Source organism: Artibeus jamaicensis, unplaced genomic scaffold, assembly GCF_021234435.1.
Source record: "Artibeus jamaicensis isolate MK-2021 breed Jamaican fruit bat unplaced genomic scaffold, CSHL_Jam_final scaffold_1283, whole genome shotgun sequence".
NCBI classification, from domain to species: domain Eukaryota; kingdom Metazoa; phylum Chordata; class Mammalia; order Chiroptera; family Phyllostomidae; genus Artibeus; species Artibeus jamaicensis.
In genome coordinates this window covers 18,962,495-18,989,634 of record NW_026522028.1, presented here as the reverse complement: position 1 = coordinate 18,989,634, position 27,140 = coordinate 18,962,495, and the positions used below count along the sequence as shown (strand labels likewise).

General features: G+C 38.2%; 1 protein-coding gene across 3 annotated transcripts in view; it reads right to left on the bottom strand.

The window, feature by feature from the left end:
- Window positions 1–1,732: 1,732 nt before the first annotated feature.
- VEGFD (vascular endothelial growth factor D) overlaps window positions 1,733–27,140 on the bottom strand; it is a 31,582-nt gene continuing 6,174 nt past the window's right edge. The window contains exons 2-7 of one of the 3 annotated variants that reach the window (XM_037157525.2): window positions 17,654–17,855; window positions 14,229–14,419; window positions 11,142–11,290; window positions 9,827–9,927; window positions 3,136–3,331; window positions 1,733–2,363 (exon numbers count right to left, since the gene is read on the bottom strand). In XM_037157525.2, coding sequence (XP_037013420.2) covers window positions 2,237–2,363; window positions 3,136–3,331; window positions 9,827–9,927; window positions 11,142–11,290; window positions 14,229–14,419; window positions 17,654–17,855 — 966 coding nt within the window. In that variant the 3' untranslated portion in view covers window positions 1,733–2,236. The remainder of the gene's footprint in view (window positions 2,364–3,135; window positions 3,332–9,826; window positions 9,928–11,141; window positions 11,291–14,228; window positions 14,420–17,653; window positions 17,856–27,140) is intronic. The other 2 variants (XM_037157526.2, XM_037157527.2) reach the window with 2 other exon arrangements.

Genomic DNA, 27,140 nt, shown 5'->3' with positions numbered 1-27,140 from the left:
GAGGCCTTGGAGAATAAGAAAGAGTTCATCTCAGGCAACCCGGTGGCAGATGAATTCCCATTCCCTGATCACAAAACCAATGCAATACTTTATTATTTACCAGTCACCTACTATATGCAAAATATGGTTCTCACACTGGGGAATGAAAGAAGAACTAGACTTTGTCGAATTTACTCATAATAAGCCAGGCAGTGAAAGACAAATATTATGTGATCTCACCTTTAACTGGAACCTAATCAACAAGCAAGCAAGCAAAATATAATGAGACATTGCAATTAAGAACAAACTGAACATAACCAGAGGGGAGGTGGGAGGGAATAATGGGGGAAATGGTGAAGGGTTTACAGGAACAACTATAAAGGACACATGGACAATGACAAGGGGGGTGGAAACAGGGGAGGGTGGTGGGGAGGACTGGGAGGAAAGGCAGAAAACTGTATTTGAACAACAATAAAAATTAAACAATAAAAATTAAAAGTATTTTTTTAAAGTTTAGCTCTTCTTGATCAAATGACCAAATCCATTAAGCTTACCGTTTTCACCAATCTATTGCTTCCTTTAGAAGCCTTAAAATAGATTATTTGTGTCATCTCCTTTACCAAGTATCTCAAACAGCATTTTAATCTCACCCATCTCTGACCATTATACTATCTAATCTGTTTCCATTTGTAAATAGCCTCCCACTACACTGCTTAGTCACAGATTGATGATCTGAGCTGTCATGTTAATAATTTTCTGGCCTTGTGGCTTAGATAATTAGGGATATCATACATCACTGGCATTCATTGTATTTGTGTTAAGCTCTTGGGGATTTTTTACATATTTTTATTTTGAAACAAGTTGAGAATTATCAGCCTACATACCAAAGCTATTAGTATGACAAATATTCCTGTACAATGACCAGTGAGTTCCAATAAGGCAATAGGCTAGTTACCCCACCTCTCCCCTGAGGACTAGCCCTGCCCCAGGTCAGACCCAGCCTCAGAATCCAAGAGCAAATCTCTTGGTGGTCATTGGGGTTGAGGAGGAAACAGGAGGGTGGTTTTACTGATAGAAGTGTAAAGCCAGACTGCAACTACTTTTGTCCTAGCTCAGAATTCCTGAAAATAGTTCCATCTAAATGGCAATTAGGAAGAAAAAGCCACTAATCAAAACATAGTTTGAATTGGTTTTAGGACAGATCCAAAGATGGCATGGGCTTTAGTGGACTCTCCTTCACCATGGGGTCAGGGTCAAATTCAACTGAATATCAAAGGAAAGTTTGGTTTCCAGCTGATTCTTGGGTCACATTTATTTATCCTTGTTTAGCATCTAAACCTTCTGAAAGTCACTCCTTGGGTTTTCCAAAACTAGTGTTGTTTTGTTGTGCTCCTGTCTCTCCCCACCCTCTCTACTTCTAAATTTCTTTGTCTCTCTTTCTTTTTAAAAAGATGTTATTTTTAATTTTTAGACAGACAGAGAGGAAGGGAGGAAGAAAGAAAGGGAGAGGAACGTTAATGTGTGGTTGCCTCTCACGCACCGCCAACTGGGGACCTGGCCCGCAACCCAGGCATGTGCCCTGACTGGGAATTGAACTGGGGACCCTCTGGTTCACAGGGTGGCACTCAATCCACTGAGCCACACCAGCCAGGGCCCTTTCTCTCTTCAAAACAGTTCTTTTTTTAGCATAAAATTTAGAATGGAAGCATATTAAATAACGCAAAATTCTATGGATTGAATAATGGTGTTTATTTTCTTTAAATACACTTAAATATAAAACAATAGACAGGAGTTTGATAAACTGAACACTACAAGCTGGACAGTAATCAGAAAATCAGTGCTGATCATACACATCAAAGTCTGCATAAGAAAGAATTAGAATAACGCAAGAGAGTTGCAACGAGCGAAGGACACAGAGATTATTTGAACTGCCTCATCTTCTGTGAGTAATCAGGCACATGGCACTTGTCATTCCATGACGATCAACCCTTTTTCATTTACCAAACACACAGAAAGGGTTACACAAGCTCCCTCTTCTCCACTCCTTGGTGTACAGAGGCACCTTCAGTTAGAAGACATCTGTCCGTGAACCAGGGAATCCTCGGCTGGTGTTTAATAGAAGCTTGGTCTGGATTCGCCTGGTATTATGGGAAATGAATTTTTTCCAACACCTGGGGGGAAAAACCGTGACAGCAACTTGGCAAAGCGGCATGCTGTTTAAAATGACAGGGATGGGGAACTTGGGAACAAAGCTGAATCAGGGATTTTCTTCCCCATGGAGCCCATGGATAAGCCTTTTGTCCTTTGGAAAGCGGCAATGCTTTGCACAGGCTGGCTTTGCATTTGTGCACATTCTGGTGTGAAAGGGGCATCCATCCTCACAGCTGTTGAGAAGGAAAATAAACATGAGAATTCAGAATCTAGGACTATATTCAAAGGAATAACTCTGTTCTGATTTGATTAAGTTTTCAAAGTAAATTTTCTGGATGCGTGTTTAAAACATCAATAGAAAATCCTGAATAGTTACCCCACATGGATTCCAAATCTATTAAAGTACAGTTGGTAACCTTTAACTGTTCTAGTCATCAACACATTTTTTGCTACATAAGTTCAGTGACATTCCCCTTCCCCAAAGAAAAAAACCCAAATAAACATATGTGAACACATGTTGAGAGCAAGACTGAACCAAAGAGCCTGCTGATTTGAATCCCCCCAAATAATTGTTTACATTTTAGCAATCTAGTTTTGGTTTAAGATTAGTAAGCCAATAATAGAAAGCGGGATTTTCCCGATTTCTTTTTATTTTTTTGTAAAGAAGCAAAATTTTAATTCATACATTTATTACTAGGTAAACTCTTTTTTTAAAAATTTTATTTAGTTATTTTTCAAGTACAGTTTTTTGTCTATTTCTCCCATCCCAGCCCCCCCTGCCCCGTCTCCCCACCTCCCTCCCATGGGATTTTCCTGATTTCTTAATTTAATCATCACTCTATATACTCTTGCTTATTCCTTAGTTTGCCAAATTCCTGCTTTACTATCAAAAAGGGGCCTGGGCACTGAAAAAAAGTGGCTTAATAAGGAATCCCACTGAATCAAAACAGCATTTGCATTAAATGTCAATGAGTCAAGTTAACAGGAAGTGAAAAGGCCATTCACCTGCAGGTGTCTGGGTGAAATACCTTGTGCTTCCGGCAGCAGCTTTCCATACTCTCTCTGCACTCAATGCAACTGCAGTTTTCTGGGTGCTGGATGAGATCTCTGGGGCAGGGCGTCTTACACACGCACTCACAACGCTCTTCATCAAACTTCATGTGTGGCCCACACAGAGCCAGTTCCTGAAGGTGAGAGTGGTCTAAACAGAAACAGCAAAGTGTTGGTCAAATAGCTGTAGCATGAATAAGGTGATCCCCAAAGTGTATACTTTATATCATTCTCCAATAACTTGGAGTCACAAAATCTCTTTCCTTGTAAATTTTTCCCCTGATCTTTACACAGTGAAGGAGATTCACCTCTAGTTTCACAGTACAAATATAGAATTCATGTGTTTGTTTAGTCCGTGATTAAAATGTTATAAAGTGTATATTCCTGGTAATATTTTTAGAGATTTTTAGGTTGGTGACCTGTTAAAAATGTAAATTTTTTATATATTTTAAAAATTTATTTAGTTATTTTTTGAGTACAGTTTTTTGTCTATTTCTCCCATCCCAGCGCCCCCTGCCCCGTCTCCCCACCTCCCTCCCATTCCCCCCTCCCATTCCTCATCCCTGTGTCTTTCATACTTGTTCTTCAAAATCCCTCCCCGTTTTTCCCCTTAAATTCCCTTCCCTCTCCCCTCTGGTCGCTGCCCACTTGTTCTCTATTTTAGTGTCTTTGTTTTTATTTTGTTTGCTTGTTTATTTTGTTATTTAGCTTCCTGTTAAAGGTGAGATCATATGGTATTTGTCTTTCAATGCCTAGCCTGTTTCACTCAGCATAATGCTTTCCAGTTCCATCCATGTTGTTGCAAAGGGTAGTAGCTCCTTCTTTCTCTCTGCTGCATAGAATTCCATTGTGTATATGTACCACAATTTTTGGATCCATTCATTTACTGACGGGCACCTAGTCAAGAGTTGGAAGCAACCTAAAAATGTAAATTTTTACAACCAAATAGGAGTAGTAAAATACAAGGTGTCTAAGGATTATGGGCCTAGTCCTTCCAAATGTCTACACAAAGGTGAAAAGGGGAGAGAAACAGAAGTATTGGCACTGTAGAAATAGACCTCAGATCTTCTGGACTGTGGGTAGAAACGGTGATGTATTTTTTCACCACCAATCACAACGCTGATATAAAAGATGCAATAGTAAACCCTGGCCAGGTGGTTCAGTTGGTTGGAGTGTCATTCCATACACCAGAAAGGTTGTGGGTTCAGTGCTAGGTCAGGGCACATACCTAGGTTGCAGGTTCAATCCCTGATCGGGGCATGTACAGGAGGCAACTGATCAATGTTTCTCTCCCTCTCTGTCCCTTCCTCTCTATAAATCAATAAAAAACACATCCTAGGGTGAGGATTTTTTAAAAAGATACATACCATATGATCTCACCTTTAACAGGAAGCTAAACAACAAAACAAACAAGTAAGCAGAAAAAAAAAACCCCAAAAAACAAAGACACTGAAATAGAGAACAAGGGGATAGTCACCAGAGGGGAGAAGGAAGGGAAGTTAAGGGGAAAAAGGGGGAGGGATTTGGAGGAACAAATAGGAAGGACACAGGGACGAGAACTAAGGGGGGGGGAGGAAATGGGAGGGAGGTGGGGAGCAAGGGGCAGGGGAGGCTGGGATGGGAAAAATAGACAAAAAACTGTACATGAAAAATAACTAAATAAAATTTAAAAAAAAAAAGATACAACAGTTTTGATGATCTTGGATTCCATTGATATCTGCTGGAAGATACATTGAGCTGAGACAGGGAAGACCTAAGTTTTTCACACACTTCGCTGACAGATACTTCTAGGAAGTGTACAAAACAATTGGGTAACTACTACTCCATATCCAATTGTAATCATCGAATTAAAATTCATTGTCAAAAACGAAAGAGAAACTCTAGAATAACTTGACTGCCACCTTAGCATTCTTGAAGTTTTGGGAGCAAAGTACATGTTTACTTTCTTCCCCCAATCTGTTTCTCTCCAGTTGGCCTGATTTAAAAAATGGTTCCAGCACCCTTGATTCATCTGCCACATTGAGCCTAATCACCATATCCACCCAGTTCTGCCTCACTGAACTTTTTTTTTCTTTTCCATCACCATTACCCCGCCTCAATTCACTCAGGACCTTGTCTTTTTTGTGTAGATGGTTGTCACTCATTTGTTAACACTAGTTTTATCCCTTCGATCCATTCTCTGTGAGATTATCAAATGCAGATATAATAACTTTGCTACTGCTTTATGTACCTTTGAAGGTCCCCTCTCTTTCAAAATAAAAGGCAATTTTCCCACCAGGACATACAAGACCCTCCATGAACTGAAATGAGCCCTACTCACCTCTCTCCCTCCCTCTCTCATATAGCCTATGTTCCATCCATACCAATTATAGTACTTTCTGTTTCCATGATATGCCAGGGTCTCTAAGACCCACGCCTTTGGCCTTGTACTTTCCCCTGGTACTAATTCTTTTCCCCAGCAACTTTCCCCAATTCTGCAACTTTAGCCAAGTGCCCTTGTCATGTGTGTATTTCCATCCTGTCCTTTTTTACACTTCTTACATTTTTCTGTTTATTTCTCTGTTCCCTCCATTAATTAAAAAATCCTAAGGATTATAGGGACCAGGTCTCATTGTTCTAGCATAAAACAGACATTTGATTAATGTTTGTTGAATTTATTTGGTGCAATAAAAGGGCCCTGAATCCAGCTGATGTATGAAGACTGAAGAATACCATCCTATATTCCAAGACATATGGTTAAACCATATGTTCTTGCCAATATCTGACCATGAATGATATATCAAAATGGCAATTTCCTGTCATGCAATTTCATAGTTTTAACTGCTCTGTGATTGGTGATCTTTGAGGGGTCGTGTGAAATCCATGTTGGAAGGCTAGATCTGGTGCAATTTTATTCTGAATTGTGTAACAAGGAAAAAGATGGGCTTTGTAAGCCATATGACACTGAGGCAAAGGTCACTTTTGGACAAGATAAGAATAGACTGTTCAACCACAGTTAAGAGGCACATTAAGATTTTTATGGATCACAAGGTGGCGGTAGAGACTCATTCAGAAAACTTCAGGCAGCAGCAACTCCATTCTTAGGTGGTTTAGGGAAACGCAGCTCACCAGATGTTAGGGCAACTTCAGCAAGATAGTTGGCAGAAACCGGCCTCAGACCCTCTAGACAAGTTAAAAGTAACAGAGACTGCATGTAGGAAAACTGAGTGAAGCAGCAACCAGGTAAGGATGATACTATGAAGTATTATATATTGATTTTAATCCTAGGGAGTTTGATGATAGAATACTAACATGCTCTGTTCCCAGTCTTGTTCCATTTACCCATCAGTAAACTGATGGAACTTTCCAAGTAAATTATTGAAGTTGTGGCTATGTTGAGGAATATAAAATACAAACTCGGGACTCCCCAAATTGGGGGGGGCAGGGTATTTTTTAACAGAGTAGAGCAATGACCTGAATCTAACAAGATGGAATTCAATTTGACTTCTGTTCACTAACTCAAATGTGCTCATTCAAAGAGGTCATTGCACAAAAGGCAGTTGGTTTGACAGCACAAGTATGGAAAGGGTGTTTAGCGAAGAGTAAGCTCAGTATATGTCATCCATTGGATGAGGCCATTGGAGAAGTGACCAGGAACTTGTTCCATATTAACTGAATTATGGGCTATGAAAATTAGAAGTGATTGTGATCCAGGCTACCCTATGCCTCTCACTTCCATCATTGCTACAACTTCCAAAAAGGTCCTCTGCCTACTTTCCTGCCCTGGGTCTATCCATCCTCTTCAACATTATCACTGGGTTGATTTTGCTAAAATTCTAATTGGTGCCGTCACTCTCCTGCTTGAACCAGTTAAGTGATTTCACTTTGCCCTTAGTATCACATCTAAGCTCTGGGACAAAGTTCATAAAGTTCCCTGTGAGTCTCTCTAGCTTCCTCATTCACATCTACCCAGTTCCTTCCCATTATGTCCCCACAATGCTGAACTCCTTCCGGCATTCTAACATGCTTTGTTCTCTCATCTCCAGTGGTGAGCACTCACTTTTTCCCTGCTCAGAGCACTTCTCTCTTTCCCTGTAATGGCCATTAGTAGTAGAAACATACAAACAGCCGTTAGGCATCTGCAGTTCCTGAGACTGGGTAATGAATAAACATCCGGGAACGGTTGGGTTCAAAATTCTAGCCAAATAAGGTAACTAACCAGGGCCCGCCAGAAGAGGCCCGCCAGAAGAGGCCCGCCAGAAGAGGTCCGCCAGCAGCCGCACCCACCAATTAGGGACCTTCGCCGTTTTCAGCTTAGCAACCTAGCTAATAGCTAACAGCCACATCTGCTTCTGTAAGCCCGCGCTTGCTTGCTCTGCCCTATAAAAACCCCGTAGTTTGTAAGCCACATGCGACTTCCATCTGGTAACTCTGGGTAGCTACGTGGCTCCGGTCACATCTGGGAAGGTCGCCCCTGCACAGGTAAAGCTTGGCCACTAAATTCATATTTGGACCATTATTTTGTGATTAATAAAACTAAAATTCTTTGAAACCAATTTTCGTCTCCGAGAGCGTGTATCGACCCATCTGTTGCCTACAACATTCCCCACTACTCTTTCCACCCTCAGCACTCATGTGCACCAGCTGAATCCCTCCCCAGGAATTACCTTCAGCAGAAAGAAGCCACCTCATCCAAAGTCACATCCCCTCCCCAAGGCTGCCCATATTCAATGAATGACCAATCCATAGGACTCTGCCTCTTTATGTCGATTTGAATCATCCTATCGAGGACTATCCCAACTTCAGCTTCCCAGAGGATTGGCTGGCGCGTCTTAGTAACTGCAACACAGTTCAACTTCTCCCTCTGCCCAGTCTTGACTTCCTTTCACATTTTAATGCATTGTACCTGGATGCAAACCTCCTGAGTACATCTCTCAGAAGCTGTGTACCAGGGAAATGACGAAAACAGCCTTGAAGTTCTATGAGTATTGCCTTCCACAATAACTTTCTAATGCTATCTAAAAATGACTCACATGAAGAAAGAATTATATTTGTTTTACATGAGTCTATAGGGTAGAACCTGAACTAACAAGTTGATGTTCTAGAGGTAGGCTGTCCAACATGGTAACACAAGCTATATTAAGCATGAAATGGCAAGTCCAAACAGAGATGTGCTGTAAGTATAAAATATGAACGGGAGTTCAAAGACTTAGGACAACAATTCAGGATATCTAGTTAATAAATATTATATTGATTTCATGCATGTTAAAATGATACAATTTTTGATGTTGGATTAGATGAAATATATGAAAACTCATCTCACTTGTTTCTTTTGACCTTTTTAATGCAAGTACTATAAAATGTAAGTTATATATGTGACTCTCACTGTAATTCCAGTAGAGATTACTGCTCTGGAGAGAGAGATTTAGGTTTGAGAGAGTTTACTAGCAACAGGAATGTGGCCAGGGTAACTGGGCTGTCTCGGTGAGTGGCAAGTTTCCCCAGGACTAATGTATAGTCTAGCAGAGGATGGCTGGACACTTGATGGGAAGGATGGAGATAGCGTTCAAGATCTTCAAGAGCATTTAAACTACATGAACATTACATTTTCCTTAAAACCTGGGTTGAAAGCCCTGACTGGTATAGCTCAGTGGATTGAGCATGGGCTGTGAACCAAAGGGTTGCAGGTTGGATTCCCAGTCAGGGCACATGCCTGGGTTGCCAGCCAGGTCTCCAGTGGGGGCCATGTGAGAGGCAACCACACACTGATATTTCTCTCCCTCTCATTCTCCCTTCCTTCCCCTCTCTCTAAAAAAATAAAATCTTTAAAAAAAAAACCCTGGGTTGAGCTTTCATGGTGAGAGACAGAAATGTAAAAAGTAGGATGTCACTTATGGTTTCCAGGGACTGATTCCTTAGAGTAGAATCCTTAATAGTCTTCCTTGCAAATTATATTTTAAAACAAGCAAGGTGCAAATTGCATGATTCCATGTAATTTTTTTTCCAGTGGCATCATGTCAAGTTCTTTGGAAAAATAAACAAAAATCCATTCATCTTCAGCCCAATGTTCATCACCAGAAGTCATAGCATTATGAGTTATGAGCAGTGATTGTTGCCCGTCTCGTTTGGTTCCCAACTCCCCTTAGCCCCATAGCTGCGTTTCGCTTTTAGTTTGCCCTAGTTTCAGAAAAAGAGTCCTCTTATTGCCCCCTTTTTCCAAATTATTGAGATTTTTTTTACATGATAATTAAAAGAAACCAAGAAACCCAAAATTACTTTATGTTCCGGTGAGTCTTCTATACAAATAAATGAGTCAAATGTGATTGATTAAGTGTTTCGTTAAGTGTTACCACCCCCTTTCAAATTCGATGTTTTGAGATGCTCTAATTGCTCTGGGCTTTTCTTTGACATTAAAAAGCACATGATGCATTGGTGGGTTTACTGTATAGTAATAGCACAGAGGGTTCTGGAATCTCACTGCTTGTATCACTTTTAACTGTGTGACCTTGAGAAAATTACTAGATATTGTGGTGTGTCCACTTTGTAATTGTAAAAAAAAAAGGGGGGGGGATGATAATAGTACATTATAGAATTATTGTGAAGATATAATGAGGTAATTGAGTTAATACATATTATTACTATTATTCTTTTATACTACTATCATTACCTTCCATTCCAGCAAGTGGATTTTCCTCTTGCAGAACACATTTACATTTGTTGCTATCCCACAGCATGTCAATAGGACAGAGTTTCTTGGCATGGGAACAGCTAGGAAAAGAAAGAAACCAGATTTAAAAGCTTTCAAAGGCATCACATCTTTGGAACAGTTTTTAAATGTAGACTAAATTACTGAGTAGAAAATAGTTGGGTTTTAAAGAGCTTAATTCGTATTTATGAACTGCATGTTATTAGATAGCAATTCTATAATTATAAATAGTCTATTTAGAAAACTTTTGAAATGAAACTGTAATTTTGGTTAGTTATACTCTTTTTAAGAAGATTGGTGTTAAAACGATGCAAATTAGCTGTCAACAGAGCTTATTTACCAAAAGTAAATATTGTTATAATATAGCTTTTAAGCACTATCTTCTTTAATATAGAGCTATGAACATTGGCCAGGACAGCAGGAACACTTTGTGGATAAATGTTACTTATATATGAGCTTTCTTTTCTGTTTAAGAGGGGTAGAGGTATCTTCTTGGCTCAGTGTTAACTAACATATAACCACCAGCTTACTCCATCATTTGCCACTCATGAATGCACTAATCGCTTTACCTTTGCTGGATATAAATATCCAACTTAGTTATTTTATGTTTTTATTCAGTGTTTACAATTTGACCTTTATTTGTTTCTCAATCTTTTTGTTCCAAATCCATGATTCCTATCTTTGATTTCAGAACACTTCAGGGTGTTATAATTCATGTCCTAAAGAATCACAAAATATTCTTAAGAAAATTTCAGAGCCAAATTAATTTTAAGTCATTTTCATTTAAAATAAGAATTTTCCATTTGGTAATCTCAAAAGGAAGGGTTAGATAATCTGCAAACTCAGATGCAGAGTTTTACCACTCCTCAAAGACTCCAAGAACCTTTGCCCCACCCATCACTTTGGGACTGAAATGTATAAACAGCCTAGAAGGAGTTTTATTTAATATCTGTTCTGGAATAAGGGAAAATCTGCCAAATTCAAGGCTGGAATAAAGTTTTACAGCTGCATTAGAATATGTGTATTAAGAACAAAGGTGTACATAGCAGACATGCTGAGTTCATAACCACTGAGATTTTGGGTCCTACTGCAATATACATCTAACACCTAATAAGAAATGTATTTGCCCGTTATTACTAGTAGATCTACATGAGAAGCTAACAGATGAAGAACATGAAGAGAAACTGATGATTCTATAATTATGAAGTATTACACACACACACACAGCTTTGGCAAAGGCAAGAACAAATATTAATCAAATACAAGAAGTACTTACCGATCTTCTTCTGGGGCCTGGATGGATCTTCTGATAATGGGGTATGGATGGCTGGGAGCCATTGACAAGCACTTACAACCTGTATGGTTGGCAACTTTAACAGGCACTAATTCAGGTACTGATGTCAAAGGCACTGATATTTCAAAGAGCTAGAGTGGAGAAAAATAACCATAATACATATATATTTAAAATAATAATTTCTACAGTCTACATTTTTGTATTTGTCTTTTATGGTAGTGACTTTAGTAAAGTTTTCCATTAAGAATAGAATTAATAGGGATAAAGACTGATATGGTGGAATAAATGCTGGGCTGTGAGTCAGGAGACAAGGGGCATATATAACTTTACCAAGTATTTAATCTCGGTTAAATCTCATAATTTTTCTGTATCACTGGTACCCTTTTCAAATGACACAGTTGGTCCCTGTTCCTGCTATAAATTTGACTGTAAATAGAAAGGATAAAATAAAATTATGCCTATGAAGTTTCTTTGAGACCACAGTGAGTCAATGATTGTCTAAAACAATTTATCTATCTCTCCTCATACTGCCTCCATTGAAAGAACATAGTTCCCTGTTCTTTGACTTTGGAGTTGGCCATTTGACTTGCTTTGGTCAACAGGATGGTAGCAGACATGACACAACTACAAACTTGAACTGTGCACACTTTGTAGGGCTTGTTTTGTCATGTGTATACTATAGCCACAAGAAGACCATGACCTGGCAGGCTTGCTGGTCCAAGGAATTAGAGACACAGAAAACAGACATGGACTCAACCTGTAGCTTGGAGTCAAGCCCAGTGGAGCCCCTTCTAAACTAATGAAATCTCAGATACATGAGTGAGAGTAAGTCTTTGTGGCTTGAATCCCCTGAGTGTTAAAATATTTAATATGCAGCATAACATAGTAATAACTGACTCATACATGATCATCATACTCAACCACTTAATTATAGGTAACATGAATGTCATTCTGTCTATGTTTCTATATGCTAAGCCTTGTTATATTAATTCATCTACCCCTTATAACAATATTATAGAGTGTGTTTTTTATTACCCTCACTCCTTGTCTACAGGTGAAGAAACAGATGTACAGAGAGGTTATATAACTTGCCTAAGGCCACATAACTATTGACTGGAAGAGTGGGAATTTGAACCCAGGCAGTCTACTTTAGAGCCAGAGGAAATACTCTTAAGGATGTACCTTATTATTTTTTGGAATGAAATTGCTATGACCAGAAGAAGCAAAGTGGGATCTTGGCAAGTAGAATTTAGAAAAATGTCAATTACTTGGTTTCTAGAGTTGTTCTATGATGTATAGATGAATTTGAACTTGATTTTAATGCTCTGTCCATTCAATCACCATTCCACGTAGTCCTTGCTACATAGAGTATTCATTTATTCACTTTATCTCTAAGACATATTTCATCAAATAGTTCATGACTTTGGGATGAGAGGTAGTTTTTTAATGTTCAAATATGCATATTTGGAAAGAACAACTGCTGCACACATACACTTAAGTACATTCTTTAAAACTAATCATTTGTTGAGTAGAGCGGTCAAAATAAAATACTTGACTATCTATTAAGTGGAAACAATCCATTAAAGTTGTGTTTATTCTGACCTTTCAATATGTAATGGAACATCCACGATAAGTAAGAGAGTGTTTTTAGAGTGTTTACTTTGCATAAACTTCATTGTCTTGCAAAATTTTTCAGCTATGCTCTTGGGAATAACATGGTCATGAACTAAAGCCTTTTACATTATACATGCTTTGTTTCTCCTGACAGTTGGTACTTAGCCATACTTATGTTGTTTTTGACCTGATTGTCAAATAGTAGAGGTCAGAATTTACAAGTCCCAAGACTCTCCAAAAGAATTTAGAAAAAGAAGCTCCACAGTTTAAGGGATATTTTAGGGGATTAGAGGAACAAAATTAAGAGTATGTTAACCTATTGCCAAACAAGTCAGCATTCCATTCTTTACATCCAATTAAGATAATTACTTAGTGTGGATATAATTGGTGCATATGTAATTTTATTATACTACTATTATATATAATATGTTGCACATATGTATACAGAAGAATAAACTATATAAGGAAACATGATAATGAAAGTAATATATCAACATACATGAGGATTTTGCAACATGGAATGTACTTTGACAGATTTTTAGTATGCTTTACTAAGTTTGTTATTATTGCTCTCCTGTGCCATAATTATTTTATTTCACAACAATATGGTAGTGATAAAGAGAAAAACTTATCTAATGAGCAAAAAGGATTTTATAAGATGGAGAGGAAGAATTATTTCTTTCATGGAGACTGCAGAATCATTTTCAAAGGTATTTTGTACTACACATTCTCCATTTGCTCCTGCAGAGAGGCCATCCTCTCACTTTTCTTCCCTACTGGGCTCTGTGTCCCAAGATGCTGACCTCTATGGATGACATCTGTGGGTCCTGTTGCCTCCTCCGGCCCCTCCTCCCACTCCTTGCCAGGTTAAGGGTTGACAGTGGCCGCCATTACTCCAGCCAGTCCTGCAGCCCTCTTTTCCACCTTCTTTCTGGTTCCCCTACCTGCTCCATCCCCTTACCTCTGCAGTCCAAGGGTGGGAACAGCTCCCTGTTTTTGCTGTAGCTCTGAGTACTGCATCAGTTTTTCCTCCTTTCCCCTAAACCAGCCCACCCCCTTCATTAAACTTCTCAGTTACTCCATGTGAACAACACAGAACCTAACTAATGCATAAGGCAGTGCAACTATCGTCATTCCTTTTAATATCTATTCTAGTAACTTCCATATGATTTCCTGATTCTTGATATTATAGCATCAGAGAGACAATAACTGATAAAAATTTAGGCTATGGATTCTTACAGACCTGCACTTGAAGCCCAGCTGTGCCATAAGTTACTTCTCTGAGCCTCTCATCTATAAAGGAGGATAAGACACCCTTTCCAAGTGTTTCAGAGATTAAATGAGATGAGCCACATAAAGCACTTAGCACAGTGCTTGGCAACAAGCTCAGTTGCAGCTGTCAACACTGTCATCATCAGGACTTGGCAGAGGGCATGCTTACTGATGTCCTCATACCTGTTTGGAAACATATGAGGTGCTCGTGTTCATGCAGATGACGCTCTCTTCATTGCAACAGCCGCCACACCGGAACACGTTCACACAGGGAGGCTTGAAGAACCTGTTGGTGCTACTCCCCAGCTCGCTAGCGACCTCCACGCACGTCTCTCTAGGGCTGCACTGGGTTCTTTGCCATTCCTCATCTATAACTGCAGAGAGGAAGCTCATTGGGGCCAGTAGAAAAAACAGCCCTGACATGCCAACGTGAGCCAGGGTTATGCTGGACATAGTCGTTTTCACATTTGCAGTGCTTGTTTATTTTACTAGATGGATATTTTTGTTGGTCCTTTAACCAAAGATTCATAAAAATGAAAAACAAACATTGTGTTCCTTCCCACTTACACAATATTCTTTATCTTTGTAGAATATAATTTTATTGTTCTTTGCTGAAGAACGCCATATCCTGTATATAACCACACTGGGTACATCTGGAGAAGCTGGCTAATAAGGAAGTAAATGGAAACATGTAAAGAAATAAACATGTGTTATTTATTAAGTAATTTACATGATAGAGCTGAATAGCATTTCTTCTTCTTGAAGCCAGGAGTGGATAGGTTTTAGCACCGTTGAGGAATACATTTTTGTTGGTTGCTTAAGTATCTACAGTAAGATTCAAACCTGGCAAACACACAAATGGGAATTTAAGTGGAGCTAATCTTTCCTCAAGTGGGTTTTCTCATTTGCAAGTGCCTAATGCTCCTGTTTACATAAAAGGATGAAATAAACCAGTTCCTTTTGATGAAAGGAACAGTATCCTGGCTATTCTAGAAACTGTGAGATTAAAAAGAATGTTGTTTTAAGCAGCTAAGTTTTAGAGTGTTAGTGATATATAAACTCTTCTCCATTTTTACCCCATCTTCAAATATTTGTATTGGTTTCTTCCCAGAGTATTCTAAATTCCCATATATGTGAACATTTCCACTATAAGAGACACAGATAACTTCCGCTTAAAGAACACAGACATAATATTATTGCTGGGGATCTGAACTTAGTCTGTAAATTATTCCCTTATACATGTTTCCATATTCTTTTCCCCCCTTAATCTCAATTTTCCTCCTATGTTGCTTCTTCACTCTCTGTAAACACAAAATACAAGATGTTTGGCCAGCTGAGAAGCATTGCTTATACCAGAAAATTTGCATAAACTCTGCCTTTTTTCATAATGAAGTCTTTTATCCTAAGAAATCTTTTCAAATTTCTGATTTTGAATAGATATATAAACAGCCAGAAGGCAATTATGAAGACATTCCTTATTTTAAATTCTACTTATATATTGTTTTCCATTTGCTTTTTATAAATCTAGGTTTTGAAAGTTAGAATGGCAAGATTTTAATCAAAACTGTGTGGAACTGTGACCAGTGCCACTGAGCAAAGGCTCTATAACCCTATTAACTTTACTACTGCCCAGCAGGACACTCTACCTCCCAGATTATCCTGAAATCCATGAGGGAGAGTTGCTAACCCATTACAATTGATGTATCATGCCCATTTGATTATTAACTACTTCTAACTTACTAAAAAGTTTAGATGATCCCCTGCATAATGAAGCATTTTAGAGTTTTTGGCTTTTTAAAAAGTTTTACACTTTTTATGATTTCCTCCTTAAAAAATAGCAATGTCACTGACTTTTTAAAATCACCTAGCTTGGGCCCTGGCTGGTGTAGCACAGTGGATTGAATGCGGGCTGTGAACCAAAGGGTTGCGGTTCAATTCCCAGTCAGGGCATATGCTTGGGTTACGGGCCAGGACCCCAGTGGGGGCCATGTGAGAGGCAACCACGCATTGATGTTTCTCTCCCTCTCTTTCTCCTTCCCTTCCCCTCTCTCTAAAAATAAATAAGTAAATAGATAGATAAACAAATAAAAAGAAATAAAATATTTAACAACAACAACAAAGAAAGGAAACTTGCTGCCTTAAAAAAAATCACCTAATCTTGGCTTTATGGTAATGTTTGTCAACTCCTGACAGATATCTCCAGGCTGACCTCAAGCCTTCACACAGGTAACCTGATTAAGGCCTTGGATCTCAGGTGAGGCCTGACCTCTTTGCTTTCATACAGTCCATGCAAATTTGCCACAAAGAAACAACTAGAGCTTCAAACCTCTGGCTAAAGTGGGTTGTAGGCTATGGTTTCAATGATTTCAACTCATTTAGACACACAGTCCTACAAGCAAAAAGAATCCTCTACACACTCATGCCCGCACTGCAGCCGAGGGATTCGGCCCTGCCTACAACACAGGTGTCCCCACAGCCAACAACAGCCACCTGTACAAACTGCATTATCCTTTTGGAAATGGCAAAAATGAAGATAACTCTAGAAAGAAAGAAAAGAATAATTCTGGCTTAGAGGTCAATTTGAATTACTGAATAGATATAATCTATTATCGGGTAATCATATCTTCGGCAAATCTAAAATGCTAGGCCAACAATGCCACAGCGGCTTCTTGCATTATTTTGACATGTCATAAAAAAGTTAAATGCCTAATTGGAGGCCACACAATTTTTAGCTAGCTAACATTTTATTCATTATGGCACAGTACATACAGACAGTGGTTTTCTTATAAAGAACCAACATACCTTCCAGGGAACAAACATTCCCTTTATTTCAAATTAAGTTATTTTATAGTCTGAAGTTTAGATTATTTAATCAGGGTGTCCAACCTTTTGGTGTCTCTGCACCACACTGGAAGGAGAAAAGTTGTCTTGGGGTACACATTAAATGCATTGTGTCACATAATCACAAAAAAATCTCATAATGCTTTAAGTAAATTTATGATTTTGTACTGGGAGCATTCATAGTCATCCTCACATACATGCAGCCCATGGGCCACAGGTTGGACACCCCTGGGAGAATCCTAGTTGGACACCCCTCCATTATTCTCCTAGTAATATCAGTATGCACTATTACAACTCAGCTTCCCACTTCTGCTTTTCATTTTTTACTAAAAAAGTTACAGGATATTGAAGAAATAAAAAGCTACACCTAAGCTATTCGTTTTTATTCATGTATGTATAGCAGTAGAATGCTCCTTACTGATGAATACCTAGAGTGTTTTATTTTTTTAAGTAAACTCAATGATATGTTTTCTATTAAGCATCATCTTTCTGGGTTTGTTTTGCCCTCGCATCTTGGAGTTAAATATACTTCTATATTCTGACGTGTTCTTGTGTATTCATTTTTTCTCTCAAAATTATATCGAATATATGTCTTTGCAGAGTAGATATAGCAAACCAGGATTCTCCACGAACCCCAAAGCTATGAAATCAAAAACACCCTGTTCCTCTCTCTAATACATGCTGCCATGCTCAACCTTTTGGAAGAGGCTGGTGTGATTTTTACTATTTAAGAAAATGAAAGGATTGGCCTGCACACACACACCTACCTTTTAATGTTTCGACGTCATAGAAAGTTGCCGCAAACCTGGTGGACCGATGGGATGTTGAGCGAGAATCCGGGCTAGCAAAACTTTTCAGTTTCAGTCGGCATCTCCACAGCTTCCAGTCCTCGAAGTGAGTGATTTGCAGCAGTTCTTCCAGACCAGAAGCTGCCCTGATCTGCTGTTCAGATCGTTCTAACATTGACTGCTTGAAAAAAACAACCACCCCCCCCAAAAAAAATACTGGTTTAAAAGCAAGTTACTAACATTTTACCTTGTCTGATAACCTTTATTGCTAGCACTGAAAAATGTAAATAGAGCTGAAAGGAAATTAGAGAGATGATTCAAATGTGCACAACTTCCTAGGGAAGACAAACTAGTATTTTTGATTCACATTTTGCTCACATATGATTGAATCAAAGGAATTACTTATTCACCCTGGATTTTCAGAACACTTTAAAACAACGGTAAGCTTCAAAATGATATATCTACATCCTAAGCCCCAAAACATGTAAATGTGACTTTATTTGGGAAAAGGAATTTTTTTGCAGATGTCATAAAGTTAAGGATCTTGAGATGAGAGCCTCCTGGATTATCTGGGTGGACCTTAAATACAAAAACAAGTGTCCCTACAAAAGACAGAAGAGAGGAAGGCACAAATACAAAAGAGAAGATTTTGTAAAGACAGGGGCAGAAATTAGAGTCATGCAGCCACTAGCTAGGGATGGCCTGGAGCCATCAGAAATCGAAAGCAAGGGAGGATTCCCTCCACCAGCCTTTAGAGGGAGCAGAACCGGCACCTTGATTTCAGAATTCTGGATTCCGGAACTGGAAGAGAATGCATTTCTATTGTTTTAACCCACCTAGTTTATAGTAATTTGGTACAGTAGTCACAAGCAATTAATATATATTTTCAAATTACACTATTTTTTTGTGATTGGAGCCAACCATAATTATTTTCAGCTCTATTATTTGTTTGAAAAACTAACCCACAAAGTTCTGGGGACCCTGCCTATAGTCACACAAGGAAAAAAGATTTTAAGATCTTAATAACCTGAGTTTTCTGACTTGTAACCCTCTGAGCTTTTTTTCATTTTAAACTTACTTACTATTTCAAAGACATGGGTTTTTTTCTGATAAAATACACTTCTGGAGTTTATGTTGAAAATTTGCTTTCCACACAGTTGAACAAATTGTATTTACTGACTGGGTTTCTGGATTTGTGAGTAAAAAAAGACTAAGCCAATAAAAGATGTGCAGTGTGTAGCCTAATTGTTCAGAATCAGGGGTGTGGTTATATAAATAATGATACATGTATACAATAGAATACTATGCAAGCATCAAAACCAATGATGTAGATGTATATTGGGCCTGAATGAATCAGTATCACACATCAGTGTTTTGAAAGTAGGATTGTTTTTTTAGATATGATGACGGATACCAATTGTCCAAATGTGGGTACTCGGAAGAGCATGGTCCAGATCATGTATGATTCAGTTATACCTCTTTTAAAATTATTTATTTGTATAATGTGCATCATAATTAATCATTGTTAATAAATCACATATAATTTAACACATATATAATATCTGGAGGGATATATATGAAAACATAAACAATAGTTAATTCTCTAGATAAGAGATTGTCAGACTATAGCCCCCTGGCCTGATTCAGCTGGTTGCCTGCTTGTTTTTATAAATAAATTTTTATTGGAACACAGCCATGTCCATTAATTTATGTAATGTCTTTGGCTGCCTTCATTTTACAATGGCAGAGTTGAGAAGCTAAGACAGAGACCTGGGTAGAAGTTTTAATCTGAGGCCACCCTCCTCTTAAGCATTTTACTTCTTTTCTCAGTCACTCTATTTTTCATTATTCCATGTATTATATTGTCTCTATTCTCTTTTTTGAAATACTTATTAGACATACATTGGAGCCTTTTAATGATCTTATATATTTCTTAATTGCCCTTTCATATTTATCTATTTTTTCCCTCATCTTAATGTGTTGTGGGCAAGTTAAATTCATTGACCCAATCACCAATTCTCCAGTTGTGTGAGTCTAGAGTGTTTTTTTGTAAACTTTTAATTTCAATCATATGTCTAATTTTCAATATTTCTACTTCATTCTCTTGCTTATGTGCTTGTTTCACTTCTGTATGTTTTTCCTAATTTGTCATTTTATTTTATACGATTCCTTTCATTATCTCTTTGATGGTCCTAAATATGCTTACTGTAAGCATTTCTTCAAAATTTTTAACTTCACATATATGATTTATATCCTGATTACTCATTTTATTGGCTGTCTTTCTTAGTAATAATTCTATGTGCCTTGGAATTTTGTTTGGTAGTTTCACCTTCATTGGGACATTCATTTTACTTTCTCACTATTCTTTCTTCATCATTTGTAAGTTCTGTGGTTGTACCCCCTGACTTGCAGGGCCCTAAATCCAGAATCTTGTTGAGTATCTGTGACATGGGGATCAGCTTAGCACAAGTTCTAGTTGCAAGGAAGGATCTGCTTCCTCCTTTGCCCCTAGTTAAGCAGTTTCACAGACACAGGTCCAGGCAGCAATGAGCAGTAGCTCTTCCTTGTCTTTCATGTATCTGATGTAGTGCACTCAGGAGCCCATGACCCACTGAGGCTGAATTCTTGGCAGCCTGCACCTTCCAGCTTCAGAGCCTATCAGTTCTGCAGCTTCAGCTTTATGTTTTTCTAAAATTTGTTTTTATTGAGACATAACTGATACATAACATAGTGTAAGTTTAAGGTATATGATGAATCTATTGATATTTTTCAACTTCATGTGTTGGGTACCATTTCTGCAAATGTTTCCATATGCAAATATTTATCATCCTTTGACCAATTTTATATTGTATCTATCATTGCTATGGATTGCAAACCATCTAAAGCAGAGACTTAGAAGGCCATCTTGCTTGCAAGTTTAGATGTGAACATGTGTTTGTATGTGCATGTTTTTCATAAATGTGGGACAATATTGAATATGTTTATGAGCTCAGGGGAATAGCAAAGAGAGAGAAAGTGAACATGTATGTAGGCGAGATAAAGCAGGGTCCTAGAGGGACTAGTTTGACAGAACTTCCAGAGATAAGCGAACATACAATGAATGATGAGAGGGTCACTCTCTGAAACAGGAGGCTCACAGAGAATGACATGAGTCTGTAGACAGCAGGACTGCTTGGGATCTACGATTTCTCACTTATCTGTGAAGTTTGAATAAATACTATTCTCTAGGAGTGGGAGGAGGAAGACACTTGAAGAGCATAGATAGGGTTTGTGGAATAGGCACAGAATTTAAGCAGTATTCCACAGCTTCTTCATCTAAAAAAAAATGTGGGGAAGAAACAATAAGCAATTCTGAAATTTAGTGATTCTCCATTAAGGCTCATTTATCAACAGTCTCTCATTTCCTGGTCACTCACTGCCCCTTCTGGTTGGGCAGAAGAACTACTTCATATTCAATTGAATCTTCAAAATAAAATTTTTTTTTACAATACTGCTTCTATATGAAAGTAATGAAACCAATCAAATAGGTTTTAAAATATTTTTAAAAGTGTAATATATTGAACTGGTCTCTATTTATTAAGACAAATTTCCTTCAATACCATTCATAAACGCAGACCTATGTAGATAGCTTCCCAGTTCTTATGGGTTCCAAATTCAATATCAGAAATAATTGTAAACTATCCAACTGTAGAACTCAAGAGAAAATATCAAATCTCTGGATTGAATTAAAGGTATTGAATGGCTTGCGTGACCTGCCTCATCATAAAAAATGCAAAGTTTACTTAAACTCAGAGATATTTAAGCACACTTTAAGCCTCATCATCTAAAACCTAGCATGAAAGAACTGAGAAGTTGCAGGCAGTCATTTTGCTATTACAAGTGGAAGTACTAACAATTCAACATAAACAGAAACCTGACAACTGATTCATTAGGGGCATATACTCACAAAGAGTCAACAATGGTGGTTTGTTTCCAGTAGCGTTTCTGCACTGGTTGATTTTTGTATTATTAACTTTGTTATATGCTTGGATGAGACAAAAATATAATTTAAAAATGTTATAGTCTCAAATACACATTTAAAGCACCAATTTCAATGATTTCAACGACTAAACCCTTGCCAAATAAGTTGCTCCTAATTTCTTCCTATTTTCTAATGGAAGTGCTAATCAAAATGAAAATAATTAAAACACAGTCAGCAAGAAGAAGGAAGTGAAATAAGGTTACCAGATCTCTGCTTTTTATTGCAGCAGCATCTATTTTTGCATAATTGATCCAAGGCTGTTAGCGATTTCACTCCTAAATAATAAATCCTTGTCTGATGTCTTGGTTACCGCAAGCCAGTTTCTAAATTGTGAGGCTTAAAATCTTTGTAACAGGATTTTATTATTATTTTAATGTATACTGCTTTCAGCAGTATAATATGAAGGGTAGCTATTTTTCCTTTTGTTAATGTGTAAGTTCATATAGCATTCTGCCCCGAGGAAGCATGAGCATCACCATAACTAAGATGATAGGGAAGATGTCTGGAAAGGTAGGGTGGCTGGGTTTCTACAAGGGATTTGTAAGTATCCGTGTTGTGGGGAAATCAAAGGCCTTCTGTATCTTACTATTTGAATTCTAAATTTCTATCCCCTCTCCCCTCATCCCCTGAATATCTAGTCAAGTAACACATTCAAAAGGTAAACAAGGGCATATTGGGGGATATCAAGGAGGTCCACTGAAAAAAAAGTAGCAGGTTCATTTGGGTTGGGCACAGAGAAGATTTAAAAATGGAGGGGCTAATAAAATAGCAAATAAAATTAGGAAGAGAGATGACTGCAATGAGTTACCACTTCACCTGCACTAGGGTGACTACAGGCAAAACTACCAACGATACCAAGTGTTGTCAGGGATGTGGAACAATGGGAAGCCTCAGACATTGCTGATGAGATTGTAAAATGCTGCTGTCACTTTAAAAAAGAGTTCAGCAGTTCTTTAGAAAGTTAAACATAAATTTACCACATGACCAACCAATTCCATTCCTAGGTATTACCCAAGAGACAAAAAATAGATTATTGGATGCCTGGGGCTGGGAGTGGGAATGAGTGTTAATTGTAAAAGGGCACAAGGGATTGTATATGAATGATGGCTGCACCACTAGTAAGTTTGCTAAAATAATTGAATTACCTAAAACAAGTGAATGAGTAAATTTCATAGTATGTAAATTGTACAGCAATATCGTTGTTTAAAACAGAGGAAGGATTGGAACCTTGTAGGCCAGGCTACTTGTATGCAATTAAGAAGACAATGGAAAACACTGGAGAGTTGGACAGTGAAATATTGCTGAACATCCATTACATTGATTTTCTCTTTTGTTCATCTCTACTTGCCTGGTCCATCTGTTTCCTCTGCTTGGAATGCCCTCCACTCTCTGTGAAGCTAAACCTTTCTCAGCCAGGTGTGATTTTCTTAGGGAAACCTCCCCCACAACTCCCATCCTTGGCCAGATGTGATCCCTCTGTCACATGGATTCCTAGCATCCTATCCTTATTTCCACTGCTTACCAACACTAACAGTAGTGAATGATTTACTTGTTTAGTGCTTGTCTTCCCCACTGGGTTTGTAAGGACCGCTGGAGCACTAATGATGTGTCTTATTCACATGGCAATCATAAGAGCTAAATTAATATGCATTAAATGTATAAAGAAGCCAAGGTTATCCATTTTTTTCATACTACATCACTTAACTTTTAAGTATCTCCAGGTGTCTTCCTTCTAAGTCCAAATCAAGTATCACTTCTTCTGTCAAGCATTCTATGATGTCCTTAACTTAAACGATATCATTTATGAACAAACTGCATTCTGCTTACTAGACTGCAGTCTCCATGAGGGTAGAATACATATGTCTGGTTCATATTTTCACATAATAAATACTTAATAAATATCTGATGAAAGGATTTATGAATAATACGTACATGAATTTGACAAATAGTGATCGGGCCCAGGTTTATGGAATGTGTTTAATCTTTTGAATTGATTAGTGTTTCTCAAAACTGAACGTGAATCCCAATTGCCTGGTGATGTTATTAAAATACAGATTCTGATGCAGTAGGTTTAGGGTGAGACCTAGGATGTTACCTTTCTAACAAGCTCCCAGGTGATGGTGATGTTTTTGGTTGGGAGACCATCCTAGGAGAAATAAGATTTTGTAGAACAAGGTCTCAGCCTTGGCTTCCCCTTGAACCTACCTGGGGAGGAGCTTCAAACAAACACTGATGCTTGGATCCTATCCTCAGAGATTCTCAGTTTATGGATCTGAACCGCAGCTTTGCCAACAGATTCTTTTTTTAATTTCCTGAAGGTTAACTAGTCTTAGGGGAAGCTGGGTGAGAGACGTACAGGATTTCTCTTTACTATATTTACTATCTTTGTAATTTTCCTGTAAATCTAAAATTACTTCAAAGTAAAAAGTTTATTTTAAAAGTCTTCCCAGGCAATTTTAATGAAAACCACTAATTTTGTGGATTGTTCATGCTGCTCCAAAAACCTGGGCGAGTGTCTGAGCTATATATGAACCCATTCAGTAGGGACAAAATTGTAGATGAATGCTTCGAAATAGTCTTATTCTTTAAGCCCCTTTGAATTATACCTTGCATTCAAAATACTTGCATGAGTATCTTGGTGACTGGTGTTTTCCTAACTCAAGTCATCTGATCAGTTGTTTGTGGACTAGTTCCCAACGTGTATGACTTTTTCAAGATTGAAGACCAACAGTATTGTTTTCCAGGCTAAATAGCACAAGAAGCTCAGCTGCCTCATCCCAGATAACAGAATAAATTGCTGCTCAAATTCCCAAGAAGCCAAAACAACCCATTTGTCAAAAGTAGATTAGAAAAAATAATAGCCACTGCTTTAACCTACTGGAATTTAAGAGGGAAGGGTAAATTAGAATCCTTTCACAAGGTAGTCTATAAAATATTTGAAAGAAAATATAAGTGAGAATAGAACCATAGATGTCAAGTTGAAGGAGCATGGCTTAGAGTACATGACTGGGTTTGAGGTTCTGGCTCTGAGGTTTTCTCAAGACCATTCCAGTCCCATGATGGTAAGAGCCCTACTGTTCCACATATGGAAAAGGAGACCAACTTTGCAAAGCTCCTTACTGGACCTCTTGAGAACTGTGGCTCTGAGACTCTGTTCCCAAGCATTTTGCAAACTGCTGATGTTATTTTGCCTAACTATATTGGCAATGTCTTCAGGAAGTTTGCTCATAAGGGGTCGGGGTGGATAGAATTTGTATATTTGGCAAATGCAGAAGCTTCCGGGTTAACTATGAAGGGAACACATTTCACATAAGTTTCCCTAGATTTGCTTAGGGATTTACAAGTGTGGGCTGGGGGCATAGTTCTTTGTAGTGGGTTTAGGGAGATGGATCATGTTGCAGTATAAATAGTTCCTCTTCCCTCTACCTCCTGGCAACTTCCTTTTCTCTAGAAGAGCATTTTGCATTACATCTTTAACTTGATATTTAAGGTTTAGCCCAAACTACCAAATTCTCCCTGGGTAGGATCCAGGTTGTATAACAGGTCCCTAGCTGTTCTCCACAGATATCTGCCCCTGTTCCTTTTCCTTTTTCCTACTCTTCTACTTGTCAAGGAATTTGTTCAGTCCATGTTAATCTTGAGTCCAAGTTGAAGTTTTCTGACTTTGCCTCCTGCTACTCCCATGTGGAAATAACATCTCCTGAAAGGAAGCTTTGCCTGATACAATAAACCCTTCTGTCCTGTAGACAGACAACTAACTGATTGGACAGAGGAGAGCATGGATTCGAGTGTTCAAAACCGACCACAGCACTCTGGAAAATGTGTTAGCAGTTTCTTATAAAGTTCAACATACAGCCACCATATGATCCAGAAGTCCCACTTCTGGGAATCTACCCTTGATAAATGAGGACTTAAGTTCATGGAAAAAACTTTGACATGAATGTTTATAGTTTGGAAACAACCCACATGTCATTTAGTGGGTGAATGGTTAAGCAAACTGAGCTGTATCCATTCAATGTAATATCACTCAGCAATAAAGAGGAATGAACTGGGGTACACGTAGCAACTTGAATGAACAAAACCAATCTCAAAAGATTACATACTGTACAATTCCATTTATGACAGTCTCAAAAAACCAAAACAATAGTGATGGAGAACAGATCAGAGGTTGGAGGAGGGTGCGACTATAAAAAGGCAGCATAAATGAAAATGTTCTCAATTCTGATTGCACTGGTGATTACACAAATCTATACATGTGTTAAAATTTGGAGAACCGCACGTCAAAATGGAATCATGTTGATTTTACTACACAGTAACTTAAAAAAATAAACTGGTTGATTCAGGCACTGCTTCTTTTTAGCTCCTTGACTGGGCGTAATGGTTGAGCATCCTTAAGCTTTGGTTTCCTTATTTAGAGATGGCAATGAGAATAATACTCACCTCACAGAGCTGATGTAGAAATTATCCAAGGTCATATGTGGGAAATAGTCAGGTGCAAAGTAGGCACTCAATAAAGTTCACTTGTTTTTTTGTTTGTTTTTTTTCCTTTCTCAAGGGGGCAGGGCATCTGGTCCTGTGCTGGGGTTTACAGGTCTCTGTTTAATGGCCCTTGATTTTCCTTAGTAACTGGAGAGGTGGATTTGAAATGAGCAAGATGGGGCTACTCCAATCAGGGTAAATAAAATTAAAAAGAGAAAAACTTCTCCAGGGTAAATCAAGGGAACATCTTTTCTTTTCTTTTCTTTTCTTTTCTTTTCTTTTCTTTTCTTTTCTTTTCTTTTCTTTTCTTTTCTTTTCTTTTCTTTTCTTCTCTTCTCTTCTCTTTTCTTTTCTTTTCAAAAACATTTCTTGGGGGTATTTTAAGGTAAAGGGCCAATTTTAAAGTATCTGCTCAGGCTTTATGTATATCTTTATAAATGGATGAACAAAAAAATACCCACATTTAAAAACTGTGTTTTATTAGGGTCTAGCCTTACTCATAATAGATGGTACCTAACAGTACAGGGGATACCAATCTTGGGCACTTGCTAATAATGACTGTTGTGGCTATAGCTGCTTTGGGTGCTCATCTGGAACCACCAAAGGCCTAGTCCTGCCTCTCTGAAATCCAGAAACCTGGCCATTTGGTGGAGACATGGAGTGCCTCATATGACCACCAGCTCTTTTACTTATGCAGTTCTATATTTAAATGCACATATATGAGAATCCCAGGGTGCTTAATTAAACTCACATTAAGGAAAGAAACTACAAATGCAGGGAAGTGTGTGCATGCATGTGTTCATGTGTGCATGCATTCCTCTGAGTGTGTTTGAATAGCCATCTGGGTATTTTAAGGGATACTAGAGGGCTAAGATGCCTGGGACCTTCACAACCACTAATTTGATTACTATCATTGGTGGTTTTCTCCCCAGGCACATTGTCTAGCAAGCACTTGGGGAGATATGT